General features: G+C 35.0%; 1 protein-coding gene across 1 annotated transcript in view; it reads left to right on the plus strand.

The window, feature by feature from the left end:
* Window positions 1–15,550, plus strand: part of SORCS3 (sortilin related VPS10 domain containing receptor 3) — a 694,559-nt gene that overhangs the window by 518,966 nt on the left and 160,043 nt on the right. Inside the window, 2 exon segments of the mRNA XM_074284861.1 lie at window positions 9,896–10,028; window positions 13,672–13,761. Coding sequence (XP_074140962.1) covers window positions 9,896–10,028; window positions 13,672–13,761 — 223 coding nt within the window.

The raw sequence follows: 15,550 nt of genomic DNA on the forward strand, positions 1-15,550 counted from the left end.
ACTGTTGCTGAGTGAAATGAGCAGAACCAGAAGATCACTGTACACTTCAACAACAATACTGTATGAGGATGTATTCTGATGGAAGTGGAAATCTTCAACATAAAGAAGATCCAACTCACTTCCAGTTGATCAATGATGGACAGAAATAACTACACCCAGAGAAGGAACACTGGGAAGCGAATGTAAATTGTTAGCACTACTGTCTATCTACCCAGGTTACTTATACCTTTGGAAGCTAATAATTAATGTGCAACAAGAAAATGGTATTTACACACATATATTGTATATAGGTTATATTGTAACACATGTAAAATGTATGGGATTACCTGCCATCGGGGGGAGGGAGTGGAGGGAGGGAGGGGATAATTTGGAAAAATGAATTAAAAAAAATTTTTTTTTAAAAATGCCAACCCAGATTTTCAGTGCTAAATTGAACGTTCTTCCATTAAACTCATCGTTCTAGAGTAGGCACTCAACTGAATATTTGATTAATTAATAGAAAAAAATGACAAATAAAAAAGTATTAATGTTGTTGTCTGCTCTTGCAACATAGGCAATTCATTTCAGCAAAACTAATCAGTCACTTAACCCTAAAGACCTCAATTTCTTCATCTATAAGAAAAGGTGAATTGTATTAGATAGCCCTTCTAGGATTTAATTTGTTTGTGTAAAACTGCAGTACTTTAAGGAATGAAGTTTTAATGCAGAAACATTGTTCAAACCTGAAAGTAAGAGAAATGCAGAGACATATTGTGTTATAAAGCCCATTTTCCTGTTTTCATTCTAGAAGAGAATTTTGGTTCTTTGCATAGTTAGGATTATTCACTCAAAGGAGGTTTATTTAAAGGAAATTTGTTTTATTAGGTTTTTTTGTTTTGTTTTGTTATAAATTTACCTCTCCCTGAGATGTCTTTCTCCATTCTACTGTTTTCATTGTCAGAATGTGGCCAATCCTTCCAAATTTATTCCAAATGGCACCTCTTCTATGAAGTCTTCTCAAATCTTAAAAAGTACTTTTTTTTTTCCTTTTCTAAAACCACACATCAAATTAAGTCAATAATAATCTGTTAAGTACCTATTGGTATGTGCCAGGCACTGTGCTAAACACTGGCAATACAAGGAAAGTCAAATAAAGAGACAAATAGAAACAATATAAAACAGACAAAAACCCTAAAAAACCTAAAACAATTCCTGTTTTCAAGCAGTTCACGATGAAATAGGGAAAACAGAAAGTGTACAAACAACTGTAGAGCATGATACCTATGGGACAAATTGTAAATCATCTAAGAAGGAAGGCACTAAGATTAAGGACTGAGAAAGCTTCTCTCAGAAAGTAGCATTTTAGATGAGACTTGAAAGAAACCAGGAAAGCCAGGAAAAGGCAAAAATAAAGACAGAGAACATGGGAAATAACCCATAAAAATGCCTAGAGTCAAAGTGTTACGTTTGAGGAATGTCAATGAGGCCAGTGTAACTAGATCAGTACTTACATGGAAGTGTTTAAAGCATAAGAAAACTGGAAAGACAGAATAGGGGGCTAGGTTATAAAGGGCTTGGAATGCCAAACAAAGGATTTTATATTTGATTTTTGAGATGATAGGAAGATTGAGCAAGGGGGTGATGTAGTGAGACCTGTGCTTTAGGAAAATCATTTTGATAGCTGAGTAGATGGTTTGGAGTGGTAAGAAATATATGATAGGGATTCCAACCAGCAAAAAGCTGTTGTAATAGTCCATGTTTGAAGTGATGAGGGCTTATAATAACATGTGACAATGTCAGAAGAGAGAAGAGGATAATGACAAAGATGTCAGAAGATAGAATTAACAGGATTTGGCATTTGATTAGATATAGGGGAATGAGAGATAGTGAGGAGTTGAGGCAACACAGGTTATGAACATCTATGACTGGATAGTATATTTCATATACTATAATTTATAACATCATTCCCCAGCAGGCTTATTTCAGAAAAGCTTAGAAAAGCTTATGTGTACTATTATTTTATTATTATTTCAGAAAAGCTTAGAAAAGCTTATGTGTACTAATGTCAGGTAAAATGAGCAGAACCAAAAGAAAATTGTACATAGTAACAGCAAGATTATGTGATGGTCAACCATGATAGACTTGGCTCTTTTCAGTAATGTGATTTGGGATAAAAAATGCTATCTATATCTAAAGAAAGAACTATGGAAACTGAATACAAATCAAAACACAGTAATTTCACCTTTTTTGTTGTTTGTCTGTTTTTCCTTTCTAGATTCCCCCCCTTTGGTCTGATTTTTCTTGCATAACATGACAAATATGGAAATAATTTAAAAGGATTGTACATGTATGACCTATATCAGATTGCATGCTGTCTTGGAGAAGGAAAAAGAATTTGGAACACAAAATCTTACAAAAATGAATTTTGGAAACTACCTTTATATGTATTTGGAAAAACAAAATATTATTGAGGGAAAAAATATGATGTAATAGGATTTTTTGGACACTCAACATTGCTTCTTAGCCAATAAGACAATCATCACAGTTGTCATTAACTGTTCCAGTGGCTGTCTTGGTGGCACCTTTGCACTGGTGGCAATTTACAATTATAATTTGGTACTTGTTTGCAATTCTTGGACCATTGTGACCCAGTTTAAGTGATTAGAGAACTGGTTCTTTAAAAGAAAAATAAGATATTGGAAGAAATTGTGTAAGTGTGGGGGGAAGTAAAGGGAAGGAGAAACCCAATGCCTTCAGAATTCATTCTAAATAATATGAATGGAATTAGTGAACAAAGAAATTGGAAAAATTAATTGTATAACATAATAGCATTGCTGTTTCCTTCCATTTCAAGGGAAAAGGTAAAACAATACAAAGATTATGTGAGAAGTCACTCCTGCATACTGGCAAAAAAGGTCATTTCACCCTGCTTGGAGAAATTGTTTACAATCCACTGGACACAGCCATCCACTTGGAACAGCTCCTGTAAAGCTTTAGAGTCTTTTTCCTATGAAAGAGACAGATCATGTGTGAAATGAGTCCATCCTCATTCCAGTTTTTCATGGACAAGTATCCATTTCATCAGCTTCCCAATATTATTCCCTCAGGGAGGGAAATGTAACCTTGAATATTTGGCCCTGAAGACAGAAGTATAACTTCCTTTCCTGGGAAAATGGAATCAGGGATTGTTTCACCTGAGAATCATGAAGTCAAAAGAAATGTGTTCAATTTCCCAAAGATGGAGAGGCCACAAAGCTTGAGATCTTGAAGTTGGAAAGATGTCTCTTGAGTTTATCTTGATTCAGATACACTGAAAATCTAATTAGCCCTATTGTATTCAACCTTCTCTTATTAATCTAGGTTTTATGGTCTCTCACCCTCCTCAAATATTTCGCATCACTTTGCCCTTGTCTGATTCACTTGTAGGAGAGTTTAGTATGTATATATTGTGTCTTCTCACAAGAATATAAGCTCCTTGTGGTCAAAAATTGTTGTTTTTTTTTCTGTTTTTGTTTCCCAAATACAGAATTTAGAACTTACATCTATGGCAGATGCTTAATGAGTGCTTGCTACAAAAGATGCAATTTTTATCTTCTCTAGGAGGTAGTTCTGGTGGCTCAGTTTCTGAGTCACAGATTGGGATGTTTACACACTCGACTGCAGTGATTCCAGGACTTTGAATTCTACTTTGGGGGAATGATTCTCCCAATCCTGTATGAACAATTCCAGGACAGAATAAGAGGCAGAGGGGGTAAAAAATGTGTCAGTAAAAAATGGACACAGTAAGGAAGGAAACTAGTCTTGAGAGACAGATGTGTTTAATGGTGAATACATTTGTCCAAAGGAATTATTTTCATTGGCCAGGAGCCCAATTAAACCTGTAAAATGGAAGTCCAGAAAATCAGATTAACGATCTAGTCATTAGCAAAGGAAAAGATCCAGCTAATTTTGCGTTGAACATGACGGATGAGCCTAGAGCAAATAATTGGATGACATTCATCAAACATGAAATAAAAGGTGTCACTGCAAGGAAAAAATGGTAATAATCTCTGGGATTTACAATGGCAGCAAGTTTGCTTCTAAGGGTAGGAAAAGTTCATCAAAATAGATTAGCAGTCTCTAAACTTTATTCCTTCTTAATATAGTTGCCAGCTATGTACAATAATGCAGAAGACTCAGTAAATGCCTTGGCATACTTTTATGATTAACTTCAGAATAAAAAAGCTGAAACTTTCATTTGATAACAGTGGCAGGCTAGTCAGAGTGTGGTAACAATAGAAGGTCCTTGAAATCCCTGTGCTTTCATTTTCCAGTGTCTTATCCTCACATTCCCTGAACTAAGCAACCATTCTCTCCTGTATCAGGATGTATTATTAGCATTGTTTTCCCTAGAAGCCAGGAGGAGGTTTAGTGAATTCAAACATAATGATGATGGAAGCTGATAAGGATTATTAACCATTTAGTGTCCCCTGGAACTCACCCAGTTTACATTCCAAGGTAGGGTCTCCAGAAGTAAGCTGGACTATTCCTTTCCTCATTGTTTAAGAAACAACCCTGAGGGTATTGTTCTTCATAGTAAGAAGTACTGAACCCTTTCTGATAGAGATATTAAACTTCCATCCATGGAAATATTAAACTTTCCATCTTCCTGGCAACCACAATGGACAGAAGCCAGTTTCAGGCATAGTTTGGAAATCTGGCCTCTTTCCAGGAATAAGAGGGAGTTTTGATGGGGACCAGAGCTAGTGTTTAAATGCAATCAGCCTTTTGGCTATTGTTGTCCTGCTATTTCCCATGAATGTGACATGTTATCTTCTCCTATGAATATTAATTTCCCTCTGAGTCAGGATAATAGACTACAGAGTGGCCATCTGCAGGGTTGGACCACTTTCCTGGGACTCTGCAGTAAGTTAAGAAGAGAAAGATACTCTATTCTTAGAGATCTCCCCTCTTTTTTTCTTAAAAATTCATCTTTTTCATTTGAAAAAAAGTATGACAAGTGGCTTAGGAATCTTCTGAGGACCTTATCCCATTGAGTCCCCAACAACAGGACAGTGCCATTGTCTTATTTTTACATCTTATTTCATCTTTTTTGGATCTTGTAAATACTTTGGGTTTCTATCTCTGAAACCATTTATTTTTAAATTTTGGTGGTAGTTCTATCCTAATATATAAACTACTCTTTCCTTGGATCAAAGAATGTAAGTAGGAAATTTAACAATTATGTCAAAGGTGGATCTATCAAAATTTCTGGAGAGTACATGGACTGCTATTCTATGATCATATATGCTTGTAAGAAAAAATTTGGAACAGCTGGAGTGGATTTAATAATTGGGGCATAAAAGTAATCTAGTGGACATTTCAGTTTTCTGTTCTCATAGGGATGGTTTAGGATATCCATAGATAAATAAAGTTCCAATATTATTTGTATAGTTTGCCCCTGGGGTGACACCTTTAGAGAATGAGCTTTTATTTCTGTGGGGAGAGATAATGACTTAGGAAATCAGTATATTCTGTAGGTAGGGAAATTGTCAGCCAGCATTTAATGAAAACTAACTTGATCTTGGATGTATCTCTGGGATTATAAAGCTCCCCAAATCACAGTCAGCTCCCACACCTTGTCAAAGTCATATAAAGTCATACTATCAATCAGCCAATAATTATTGAGCCATTTATTTTCTTCTTTGCCTTGGGATGAGTTTATTGGGGGACCTCCCTTGACCTCCCAGAGCTATTTGTCAAAACAGGAGAATAGGAAGCACAGATGAAAGTACAATTAACAATAGAAGGCCATTTTTGTTCAGTGCCAATTGAAGGGTATCCACATAAAAGTGAGGCTGGTGACTTTGCACAGTTCTCCCTCATTTAAATCTAATTTACTTGTCATCACCTCCTCTTCGAGAATGAAGTACAAACTTCAACAAAAGAAACCAAAAGGAGCAAAAGCAGTAAAACTGATGGAATAGTAGCCCAATATCTGTCTGATCCTTATGAACTCCCAAGAGACATACTCTGTCCCACTTTCTGGGTCCTTAATATATATTCAGAACCTTAACTAGGGCAGGGAAGCAGTTAGGGTAAACCTATCTTCCTGGAGAAGGCAGACTTCTTCATGGGGGGAGTGGAGTCTAGAGAACACTGCCTCCCACCTATTTCACTGTCCTTTCGGTTACATCCTCATACTCTTACCCAGTTTCTGACTACTCTTCCTACTGTCCCATCATATTTATGTTCCTATCAAAAAACCTCCCTTATTTTAGAACAATCACTGTTAAAAACACTGGGGAAAAGATCACTTCTTAATGAGACTTTATACTCATTTGGGCTGTCCTCTGTCCATTCCCCTCTAAATTGTTTTTATCCAAAGTGAAAAAAAAACCCAAAACATAAATAACTCCTCTGGGCTTCCTCCCCAAACCACATTGACATCAGCAGGTAATGTCCATACAGTGGCTATTACTACTCTGAAAGTTAGAGGGGTAAATCTATTGGTTACTCTCCTAATAACATAGGATATAAACCTTCAGTTCTTCCACTTAACAATCAGCTAGTCAATTCAATTAGATTTTAAGAAAAGGCATTTACTGAAATGATATAATAACAATAATTACAAAATCTTTCCCTGTAAATCTGGTGATTTATCTTTCACAAATATACAAAGAGTCAATGAAGGAAAGAATAAGTACAAACTTTCTATATAGTGGAGGGGAAGCACACATGTAGGGAATACATGTTCAAAACAGCTCACAACTCCAGAAACTCAGATTTTCAATAACTTTTAGTCCTCTAGAGGGTTCTCCTGAAGTTTACTGCTGCCTATGGAATTATGGCTACTCCACTGAACTAGTTCTTTGTAGCACATGACAGCTCAGTGGATAAATCCTCAACTAGACTAGGTCTAAATGCCTGGCTAAAATGTCAGGGTGCTTGACCCCTGGGATACTGCTACCAAAGTGTGTCAAGCAGATTTCTCAGTCACTGGGCTCTTCCTAGGTCATGATGTATCTGCTGGCTGATCAATCTGCTGTACTCCCTGGAGTGGGTCTTTCATGGGCAGCTGCAGTTTACTCCACTTTCAGCCTCTGGTTCAGCTTTGTGTTACTGGGTTCTCTGCACTTAAGAGCATTATAGTTCTTTGGACAGGAGCACTAAAGGGCTTTTTCAGCAAGGACCTAAGTTTGTCAGAGACTTTCCTTTGATTCTCTCAGAGTCTGGGTTCTGAAGTTTGTCAGCTTTAGGTAGTAGGTAGGAGAAGGCTAGATTATCCTATCTGATACTTCTTGGTCAGAGCAAGTTCATATAGGAAAGGACTCAGCCTTTACTTCTGGTGATCAACAGTTACTTTTCTCACTTTGCTGTTGGGCTTTTATGCAGATAAATGGTTGGGAATTCAGACTCAACAAACATTTATTAAATATCTGCCATGCTCGTTTTTCTGTTGATGATACCAGATTAGTAATACATATCTTCTCTTTTGAGTAACTCAAAGCTTTTTAAGGGAGATAATAAACATCCACAAACTATGGCATAAGAAGGGACCATGTCTCATAAATCTTTGTATCTACCACCATGTGGGGCAGATAGTAGATGTTCAATAAAGATGAGTTTGATTGATGGGTCTACATTGTAGATAGAATAATGATTCTCCTTTAACTCTGTTGGATATCTTCCCATAATTGAACAGACAATTTGGTCACAAAACTGTCTTTTTATTTTTTGTAAATAATTGCTCATGCTTTCATCTGAAAATAGCAAATAGACTCATTTTGCACAAATCAGAGTAATTTAAGTTCAGAATAATTAGTACCCTCAGAAAGTCTGCTTGGAATTGCCAGAACATATAAATAATATCATTTTCAAGGATTTGCTTCTTCTAACAAGAGTGTGGCCTCTCAATCAAAAGAGTTAACATACATTTCAAAGACAGAAAAAATGAGAGCTGGTGTATGTAGGCTAGTGTGCAGATGTCCTCCTTCTGAATGTCTTGAATATTTTAATGAAATGCTCAAAACCAACAAAATCTATTCTTAAAATAAAGTCACAAATCTTACCTGATTGGTTGTGAGAAGTAATAAGCATTCATAACTGGGAGAGATTTCAAGGGTTCAGTATAGAGGTCTAAAAAAAGCATCTTTGCCACTTAATAACTATCACATGCTCCAAGCATGATTATATATTTTTAAATTTATTTTATGTGCATTATATACAGACAACTTAAGGAGAACTAAGTAACAGACAGTGAATTTAAAAACAAAATAGTGTAAAATTAATGTCAGTGTTAAACTCATAATGAGTAGGGCGACTAAGGACAACAACAAACATTTGAAGTAATAATTGTGAAAAAAGAGGGTGAAAAAAGAATAGGACCTTGGTTTGGTGTTGAGAGAACAGTGATAACTGATAAAGAAGAAAGTAGAACTTCTCAATTCTTATTTTGTATTTTTTTCACTGGAAGTAACAGAACAATTAGAGGAAGATGATACTCAGGATAAGATACAAAATAGTCAGTGAGTGCCTTGTCCTGATGAACTATATCTCTCTGTTATTGAAAGAATTGACACATGTGATTACAGAACATCTGCCAATAATATTCCACTGGAAAGTGGAAGAGAGATTACAAGATTAGACAGCTGTCCCTAATTTTTTTAAACAAAATAGAACAGAGTTTTCTCGATGTACCTGAATAAGCTTTATTTCCTTGGGGGCCAGGGGGTGGGGAGGAGTCTAAAATGGATCATTAAAGAGATGATAGGTAAGAATTGGAAGGTATAGGAAAGGAAGCAGTGCATTCAAAGAGCCAGCCTGGCTTCATTGAGAACAGATCACCCTTACAGAATTTTGCCTTACCCTATAGGAAAGTAAGAGGGGAAGGATACAGGAAGAAGGGAGGGTAATAGAAGAGAGGGCTTTTAGGGAAGGAGTGATCAGTAGCAAAACATTTTGGAAGAGGGTCAAGGTGAAAAGAGAGAGAGAATAGAACAAATAAGGGAACTATAGTTAGTAATTATATAATTAATAGTAATTAAAAAGAATTTTAAAGCAAGTTTTTCTGTTGTAAGCCTCATTTCTCAAATATTTAGGGAACTGATTCAAATTTATTAAAAAAAATAAGAGCCATTCCCCAATTGATAAATGATCAAAAGCTATGAACTATGCCCAAAGGACTATATAATTATGCATATCCTTTGGTCATTACTAAGAATGAATCCCAAAAGAGATTTTTTTTAAAGTAATACAAAAAATATTTACAGTAGCTCTATTCTCAGGACAAAGAAGTGGAAACTGAGGTAATGCCCATCAACTGGGTAATGACTGAATAAATTATGATATGTGATTATGATGGAATATTATTGTTTTATGGTAAATGATCAGAAGGATGTTTTCAAAAAACTTGGAAAGTCCTTCATGAATTTAAACAAAGTGAGATTTACTATCTACAAAGTATAGCCATGTTGTGGGATGATCAGCTGTAAATGACCTTACTATACAATGCAATGCAATGAACTATGACTATTCTGAAGGAATATAGTGAAAAATGCTATCCATACCTCAAAATATAATTGATTGTGTCTGAATACAGAATGATGCATACTTGTTTTTAATTTTATTTTTCTTGAGAGTTTTTGTTGTTGTTGTTGTTATTGTTGTTGTTGGGTTTTTTTTTTTTTTTTTTTTAATGGAGAAGGATTTGAATGTAAGAAATCTTAGTAAGTCTCAGCCATGTCCTTAGAGTATTTTCTGTGATTATAAGGAGTCTCAATAAATCTCAGCCAGGTCTCCTTGTATAACTATATCTATATCTATTAACTATATACACATATATAGATATCCTTGTATAATTATCTATCTATTTATATGTATGTATGTACGTATAACATAAAAAAGTGCTTGCACTTTTCCTTGTGCTTGATTTAAGACCTTCCTCTGAGCCTTGGCAGGTGTTTCACCCTGAAAACCAGATCAGTTCTCTGAATGAAACTAACTGGCTTAAAGGAATGAGTAAACTACTCGCCTTGGTGGAAGATCCCATAACAGAGAAGCTGTTTTGGGCGGGAAGTCATGTATCATATAATAGAGTTTATATAATACCATAGGGAGATAAACATTTGGATCTTCACCCTCGAAGGGAGGACTTGCCTGGGATTTGTTTCCCTTTTCATGGTGCACTCTGGCATGGTACAAGCTCAGGAGTTGATATTTTCCAAACTGGTAATTATATGTTACCTGTCTGTCTGTCTTTATTACTGCGATAATGATTAAGTTGTGTATTGCTTCTCTGTTACAAGTTTCTTTTCTCCTTATGTCTTATTTGAATCAAGGTTCTGAGCAGTAATAAACTTGTATTCATCCCCTTTAAGTTTGTGCCTCATGAATGTGAATTCTAAACCTAGATTAACCTTATGGGGAGATCTATGTTTTCTTTTGCAACATGTTTTTTTTTTTTTAATTTTATTTATAAATTTTTTGACAGTATATATGCATGAGTAATTTTTTTTAAAATAACATTATCACTTGTATTCATTTTTCCAAATTATCCCCTCGCTCCCTCCACTCCCTCCCCTTAATGACAGGCAATCCCATACATTTTAGAAGTGTTACAATATAACCTAGATACAATATATGTGTGTAAATACCATTTTTTTTTTGGTTGCACATTAAGTATTGGATTCCGAAGGTATAAGTAACCTGGGTAGATAGACAGTAGTGCTAACAATTTACATTCACTTCCCAGTGTTCCTTCTCTGGGTGTAGTTATTTCTGTCCATCATTGATCACCTGGAAGTGAGTTGGATCTTCTTTATGTTGAAGACATCCACTTCCATCAGAATACATCTTCATACAACATTGAAGTGTACAGCGATCTTCTGGTTCTGCTCATTTGATTCAGCATCAGTTCATGCAAGTCTCTCCAGGCCTCTCTGTATTCCTCCTGCTGGTCATTTCTTACAGAACAATAATATTCCATTACCTTCATATACCATGATTTACCCAACCATTCTCCAATTGATGGACATCCATTCATCTTCCAGTTTCTAGCCACTATGAAAAGAGCTGCCACAAACATTTGGGCACATACAGGTCCCTTTCCCCTCCTCAGTATTTCTTTGGGATATAAGCCCAATAGCAGCAATGCTGGATCAAAGGGTATGCACAGTTTGATAACTTTTTGGGCATAGTTCCAAATTGCTCTCCAGAATGGTTGGATTCTTTCACAACTCCACCAACAATGTATCAGTGTCCCAGTTTTCCCACATCCCCTCCAACATTCATCATTATTTGTTCCTGTCATCTTAGCCAATCTGACAGGTGTGTAATGATATCTCAGAGTTGTCTTAATTTGCATTTCTCTGATCAGTAGTGATTTGGAACTCTTTCATATGAGTGGATATAGTTTCAATTTCATCATCTGAGAATTGTCTGTTCATATCCTTTGACCATTTATCAATTGGAGAATGGTTTGGTTTCTTATAAATTAGGGTCAGTTCTTTATATATTTTGGAAATGAGACCTTTATCAGAACCTTTAACTATAAAAATATTTTCCCAATTTGTTACTTCCCTTCTAATCTTTTTTTGCATTATTATTGTTTGTACAGAAACTTTTTAGTTTGATGTAATCAAAATCTTCTATTTTGTGATCAATAATGATCTCTAGTTCTCCTCTGGTCATAAATTCCTTCCTCTTCCACAGGTCTGAGAGGTAGACTATTCTCTGTTCCTCTAATCTATTTATGATCTCATTTTTAAAGCCTAAATCATGGACCCATTTTGATCTTCTCTTGGTATATGGTGTTAAGTGTGGATCCGCAACATGAGTTTTTTGTAAATGTTTGACATAATTTCACATGTGCCTTCTTAATGGGGGTTGGAGGTGGGGAGAAAGGGAGATAATCTGGAGCTCCAAAGTTTTGAAAACAAATGTAAAAATTGTTTTACATATGACTAGAAAATAAAAATATTAAATATTAAAATGTTTTAAAAGAGAAGGAAAAAATAGATCACTCCAGTTTAATTTCATATTTTTTTTGACTGGATTATTAAACTAGTAGAGAAATGCTCTGGATATACTTTAATTAAACCTTTGCTAATTTCTAGGTAAACTATCTTATACTCCTCTTGAGAAAAGATGAATCGTTTTGTACTAGGTGAGATTACAATTAGATTGATTTGAAAACTTGTTGGATGGTCAGACTTAGAATCACAATGTCATTGTTATAAAAGAACTTGTGGAGGGCCCTAGGGATGTATGCTTGGAACTTTGCATTTCACATTTTTATCAATGATTTAGATGAGGCATACATGGCATGCTTGTCAAATTTGTACCTGATACAAAGCTACTAAGGATAACTAACACAGCAGACAATAGAATCTTGATCAAAAAAGGTCTTGACAGGCTTAGAGCACTAAGCTGAATCTAACAAGGGAAAACTGAATAGAAATAAATGTAAAGTCTTGGTACAAAAAATTAACTTTAAGTATAATATGGAGAAGGCATAGTTCTATTTGATTTGTCTTGAAAGTGATCTTGGGATTTTAGTGTACTAAAAGCTCAATATGTATTAACAATGTGATTTGATAATGAAAAAATATTAATCTTGGGCTATATTAAGAAAACAAAACTTTTTTTTTTTTTGCAATAAGGGCAAAGTCCCACCATACTTTGCTCTGTTCAGTTATCATCTGCATTTATCTCTTCAACATTGTGGGATCAGGGGTATGGTACCTCCAGGATGTGGAAAATCACATAATTTTTTTTTTTGTAAGAGAAGTCTGAATTATTTTGGTATTAAAAGGTAAGATGGATTGATATTGTATAATGTAAAACATATTTTATGCATTTCTGATTTTCTAAATCTTCTTTGTCATCTGCTTGACTTTGCATGTCATCTGCATTTTCCACAAAACATCCCCAAAATTCCCATTTAATTTTTTATTTTAAACTGTGATATATCAAAACCACAATGGTGAAAGTCATAATGGAGAAGGGATAATTGTAGACTGTTGACTTCAGTTTTGGTTACAATAGGTTCAGAAAAAACATTAATTATCTAGAGAGTGTCCATAGTAATTAACTAGGATGGCTAAGGGTCCTAAAGTCTTTCATATGTGGAGTAGTGTAAAGAAATGGGCATGTTTAGCCTCAAGAAGTCAGGATTAGCAGGGAAAAGAAAGAAGGATGATAGCTGTCTTCACGTAGTTGAAGAGATGTTTCCCTAGGAGGAATTAGATCTGTTCTTGTCACAGAACAAATTTGTCACTCCAAAAACAATGGTTAGAAGTTGCAAAGGGACAAATTTAATCCTAACCTCAGGAAAACCTTCCTCAAACTTAAAATTGCCCAAAGATGGGAGAGACCAAATGGCTAGATTCCTCTCCTTGAAGGTATTCAAACAGAGCCTGGATGATTACATATTTGATATATTATATTATAGATTCCTTGCATTCATGATTTAAACTAGATGGCTGCTAAGGTCTCTTCCTATTTTCAAATTCTATGATTCTGGGTATATTTTATTTATACTTGCATATAAGTGTGTTGTTTCTCCCAGCAGAATGTAAGCTCTCTAAGCACGAGGGTCATTTCATTTTTATTTTTGTATTTTCTTACACTTAGCATGGGGCCCAGGAAGCAGTAAGAGCTTAACACACATTGAATATTTGATTAAATGTCTTTTCTGGTTTTCTCCTTTAGGTGACTTCGGGTGGAAGAGCCAGCTACTATGTATCCTACAGAAGAGAACCCTTTGCCCAGATTAAGCTGCCCAAGTATTCTCTGCCAAAGGTGAGTTGCTGTTTTCTCTCAAAAAAATAAAAAAATAAAAACAAAACAGATTCTATGAGAGTGATTTTTTTAAATTGTTGGAAGTTTTGTCCCACAGTGATCATGTAAAGCAGAATTTATATTGGGTGCCTGACTTTTTCTGTTTTAGACCCTTTGTTTTCATCTTTCAGAATCCACATGCAGTCAGAAGCTTTTAATTTTCCTTGATGGCCCCTTGGTGACACAAATATTAACTGGTTAGATTTTCTTGGAGAATTTTATGGGATATAAAGCTTTTTTTGAAGTTATCACTCAAGGCCTTTACTTCACTATTGGATATGAATATTATAGAATTTGCTTAACCTTTCTAGGCCTCAATTTTCCAACATGAAGATGGGATATTCTGGGGATGGAGATATTAGATTGTTTGTGTGAAATTGCTCTGAGCTCTTGAAAAGAAAGTCATTGGATTTAAATTAAAAATCATTGAACAATCAGTTCTCATACATCCTGTTTGTAGCTAATTCATATCCTCTTTCCCAAGTCACACTGAGTCCTAGACAGCTAGAGTGAATTAACTGGGAGTGTCATATTATCAGGACAAAACTAGGAATACATATGTTTAGGTTTGTTGAATGGGCTTCAATTTCTCTGGCTGCATTTCAAAGCTAGTTTAAATGTGTTTTGGATTAACCTTTCTTTTGTCAGTGTGGGCAATTGAAATTTGACTACATTGCCAACACTGGAATGCTAATTTTCTAGCATGTTTTTCCCCTTTTTGGGAGGGTATAATTGTATATTCCTCTATTCAGAATCACAGAACCATAGAGTTGGAAAGGATCTCAGTGGATCCCTGGTTCAGTGAATACCCTAAAAAACTCTTCATTACAGCATGTCCAAAAACTGGTTATCTAGCCTCTGTTTGAAAAATTCCAATAAAAGGAATCCTTTATTTCCTGAGCATCCCATTTCACTTTGAGACAGGTCTAATTATCAAGAAGTTTTGCTTATCATAAGCCTAAATGTGCCTCTGAATCTATCATTGCTTATTCCCATTTGTGTTCTCTTGAATCCTTTTGTTAGGTGAAAGCCTATCAAGTATTTGCAGACAAAAAAAATCATATTTAGTATGTTATTTATTTTAGGATAATTATACCTAGGAGTTTAACTTCATATGAAATGAACTAAAGTTCCTTTACCATTTTGATTACTTCTCTCTGACACTTTTCAGTTTATTCATGTTTTGTACACCCATAACTAAGTATAATATTTTAGGTATGGTCTGATCATGGTAGATTACAGAGTAAATTACAGAAATTTTCTTACTGCTAAGATCTAAATCTCTCTTAATGCAAGTCTAAATTTGAAATAGATTTTATGCCCACCATATCCCACTGTTGACTCATATTGAGTTTGTAGCCAACTGATCTTTTTTCAGGGTGCTAGCTATGTCTTCTTCATCTTGTTTGTATGAAATTAAATTTATGAATTTAGATATGTCTACTTATATCCCCATTAAGTTTTATCTCATTATATTCAGCTCAACCTTCCAGTCTATTAAAACGATTTTGGAACCAGTTGTTGTTCAGTTGTTCAGTTATGTCCAATTCTTTGTGACCCCATGAACCATAGCACATCAGGCCTTTATAATTTCTACTATCATTTAGTCTGTCCAAATTCATGTTCATTGTTTCCATGACACTGTCTATTCATCTCATTCTCTGATAATCCATTTTTCTTTTGCCTCAAATCTTTCCCAACATCATTTTTCTATTGAGTTTCTCTTCTCATTATATGGCCAAAATATTAA

This window comes from Sminthopsis crassicaudata, chromosome 2 (assembly GCF_048593235.1).
Source record: "Sminthopsis crassicaudata isolate SCR6 chromosome 2, ASM4859323v1, whole genome shotgun sequence".
In the NCBI taxonomy this organism is placed as follows: domain Eukaryota; kingdom Metazoa; phylum Chordata; class Mammalia; order Dasyuromorphia; family Dasyuridae; genus Sminthopsis; species Sminthopsis crassicaudata.